General features: G+C 55.0%; 1 protein-coding gene across 1 annotated transcript in view; it reads right to left on the reverse strand.

Moving 5' to 3' along the window:
* Window positions 1-2,114: 2,114 nt before the first annotated feature.
* The window catches only part of LOC104496688 (beta-catenin-like protein 1), a gene marked incomplete at both ends in the record, with an annotated part of 8,275 nt that continues 6,842 nt past the window's right edge, over window positions 2,115-3,547 (reverse strand). The window contains 2 exons of the mRNA XM_010139846.1: window positions 2,115-2,187; window positions 2,764-2,901. Coding sequence (XP_010138148.1) covers window positions 2,115-2,187; window positions 2,764-2,901 — 211 coding nt within the window. The remainder of the gene's footprint in view (window positions 2,188-2,763; window positions 2,902-3,547) is intronic.

Consider the following 3,547-nt stretch of genomic DNA (forward strand, 5'->3'; position numbering starts at 1 on the left):
TCATAAGTAATTCTGAGCAACCCCAAGGGACCCATCAGCTGTCAGGTTGCCAGAGAAACATGGAGAATATGTAGGCCATAAAAATCAAACTAAAAACCCAGCACCTAATTAGTATGCAAAAATAGAAAATAAAAACTGAATGAGAGCAAAACACTGATCGAAAAGTAAAAATAAACCAGCCCTCATCTGTCCTGAGAGCGAGTTGGAAAGCGGCCTGGAAACGCTTCAGCCGCAGCTCGAGGCTCCGAGCCCCGCGCCACTCGGGACAGAGCCCCTCAATTCAGACACCGGGAGGATTTCGGGAATCCCCCGCCGGCCCCCAGCCCCCTGGGGGGGTCCCTGGGGCCATAACCAAACTACTGCGAGAGGCCACGCTGCGTCCAGCAGCAGGGACTCGCCCGCGGCATCACTGCTGTGGATCTAGCAGTGACGCCTTTGGACACGGGGCTGTCACCGTGAGAAACAGAGATTTCACAGCACGGGCTGCAGACCAGCTCAGAGCTGCCCCGACCCAGTGGGAACTCTCTGCGTCCCGCAGCGGCGCTTCACGAGCTCCCACCAACAAACTTATTTCTAAGGTCATTGACAATGTCATGGCAAAAGTCTCTAAAACCGCAGACTCAGGAGCTGGGGAGAGCTGAAGACAGAGCCCCGCACCCGCAGTATTAACAGGTCATGGGGCCGAGAACGTGTCACTGCTGCAGAACCGACCCTGCTGCGTGACCCACCGCACACGAGATGGGACAAAACTCCGGGAAAGCTTCACAATGCGAGACACTGCCTGTGAAAGAAGGAACCAGATGAAATTTTAATGCGCTGCCCTCCAGTTCAGCTCCGTATGTAAATCACAAACCACAGACATGAGCGTGAGGTGTGTAAATACAGCAAGGTGAGCGGAGGAATCCCTCAGCACCCGCGGTCCAGGTCAAGCGAGGGAATCTGAGAGTGGACACGTGCCACGCTCTGAGCTGGAAACAGACGGTTTGGGGGCAGGAATTGTTGAGTATCACAATTAAAAGCAGGAAAGACATCCTGTGCAGCCCCCTGTGCACCAGCAGCATTGATGTGCACTTGCTGGCAAAGGCCAAGGCCAAAGAGATTGCCTGGAGCTGCAGGAGATCTCACACCGCCAGAAAATCACTCTGAATTTTGTCAGACCATCCACTTCTTTCCTGCATGTGGGAAGGGAGAAAACTGACAGGGTCTGCAAGGAAAAACAGCTGCCTGTGCCTGCCAGCGTTGAGGGTGAGAGGGAAAGGCCTGGAGAACGTCATTCCCAAAGAAAGCAGAGGCCAAAACCACACAGCCAACACCCTGACATGCTGCTGACCTTCCTTCCCCTCCAGGAGAGACTCCTCACCCCTCCCCGAAACCAGCACAGCCCCTGGGGAGCAGACTCGTGCCGCACACCCTCTGCTAAGCGAGGGGGCACCCACGGATTGCTGTCTCTTGGGCTAAGCCCCGCCACTACGAGGGGCTGCGGGAGAGCCCGAGTCCTGTCCTCCTCTTCGCCAGGTCAGCTGGCTGCTGCTGAAGGGCAGCGGCTGAGCGAGAGCCTCAGCTCCAACGAGCCTCACTCTAATTCTACATGAGCATTAAAAATAACAAGCAGTACTTTAAAACCGGGATTGCACATCACAACAGCTACGTCTGAAAGCTACAGAGGATGCTTTAATGCCATAATCCATATTAATCTGACACTAAGAACAAGACAAATACACCACGGATACTAATACGGTGCAGCTGGTAAAGCGCGGGGCCGTGCTACTGACAGCTGAGGCTCCACCACCCTCCCCTCTAGCACGCACATACTCCCCTTAAATACTGACTCTAGCGTCACTGTCAGCAGCGAGTTCCAGCCAGTCGGTGGCTGATGCAGCACAGAGTGAGGTGCTGCTCCGTGACATCTGACAACAGCGGGTGTCCGATCGTCAAGGTAAAGCATGGCCCTTACCAGGGCGATGCCAGCCCTGCCCAGATCTCAGGACTCTGCTCAGCTGCTGCCCGAAGATGCTCGTGAGGTCGAGAATTACATGTGAAGGCTCATCCTACAAAGCACCGACCAGGCTGTCTCTGGCGGAGATGAGACCCCGCTCAGCAGCATCTCAACTCACCCTTCAGGATGTGCCGGACAATTTTGATGGAGCTGCCTCTCATGTTCAGAATCTGATGGACTCTCTGACGAATCTGGTGGGAGACAGGAAAGAGAAGAAAGCGACCTGCGACACAAAACCATGCACAACCTCCTCCTTCCCACCAGAGGGGAGAGCAGAAACCCCGAGCAGCGCAGAGCCCAGCCCGGCCTTGCCAGCCCGCAGTTTCAGAGCACCCACACAGGAACACACAGGACGGCAAGTGGCAGCAGCACAGAGACCACGGAGCAGGCTCGACCCCCCGAGGGATGCACCCAGCACAGACGCAGCTCTTGTGCGGCTCAGGAAGTCACCTGCCGCGGGCAGTGCCTTCCTGAGACCTTCTCAGGGAAGGTCCGCTCCCACTGCGCTCCGCAGCCGCACACACTGGCCCTTCCCACCTCGCACTGTGGCCTCGCTCACGGCAGACTGCGTGAATTCCACAACAACATACCCACCAGCACCGCCTGATTGCTGGGACTGGGTGAAGCTGTACCAGCACGAGCGCCATCAGCAGGAGAAGCTCTTAAGAAGGAGATTATTTGGCGAGGTCGTTATTGGCAAGGATTTAGTCCTGTTCGCACAACGGATGGAAACCCGGAGGATCTGCCAGCCTCGCCCATGGCTTTACCTGGGGGACGCTGGCGTTACAGATCTCTGCCATGATGTAACAAATGAGCTGCAGAACAAAGAGACCGGCATCCAGGCGACGGAGATAGAACTCGTCTTCCATGTCATCGTCTATTATCTCTCCCCGACGCACCATGTCCTGCAAAGCAGCACAAAGAAAAGGCGTGATGGCTGTCTCGCAAAGCGGCTCCATGAGCAGAGGCGAAGTGCTGGTGATCTGCGCCACTTCTCAAGACACGCTTTGTTCCCCAAAGCATTAACATCCGTATTCCTTGCCAGAGAAGCAGCACTTTTAATAATTCATTTAAATTCACAAAACATTTTGGTTTGGAACAAGGCTTTGCCTTTGCTGGTTGTGAAGTGTGTCCATCTGCAAATTAAAATTTTAATTTAAGGACACAAATTACATTTCTAAATTGAGCGATTAGTGACTGTGAATACGGAACAAACCAGCACATCTATTATTTATAGTTCTTTGTCAAAACGGAACACAAAACCTGCTCTTTTACTGGCTGTCCAAGGGTGCTGTTAAGCCGTGCGGAACCAGCCCCGGCAGACTCAGGCCCATCCGGCTCCTCGCTCTCCCCAGGTCATTGCCAGCTGGTGGATGAGAAAACAGGTCTGGATATCCTGCCCAAGCCCTGCTCTGCCGTGCCCAGCCCAGCTCTTCCAGCTCCATTTGCCAGGAGGGGGCCAAACCCCTGCTGGGGTCCGTCAGCAGAGGCCGCCGGCTCCCGCTGACCGGTCTTCCCCTGCGCAGACAGGGCTTCAACAGCGAGAACCAC

Source organism: Buceros rhinoceros, unplaced genomic scaffold (genome assembly GCF_000710305.1).
Source record: "Buceros rhinoceros silvestris isolate BGI_N320 unplaced genomic scaffold, ASM71030v1 scaffold23257, whole genome shotgun sequence".
NCBI lineage: Eukaryota > Metazoa > Chordata > Aves > Bucerotiformes > Bucerotidae > Buceros > Buceros rhinoceros.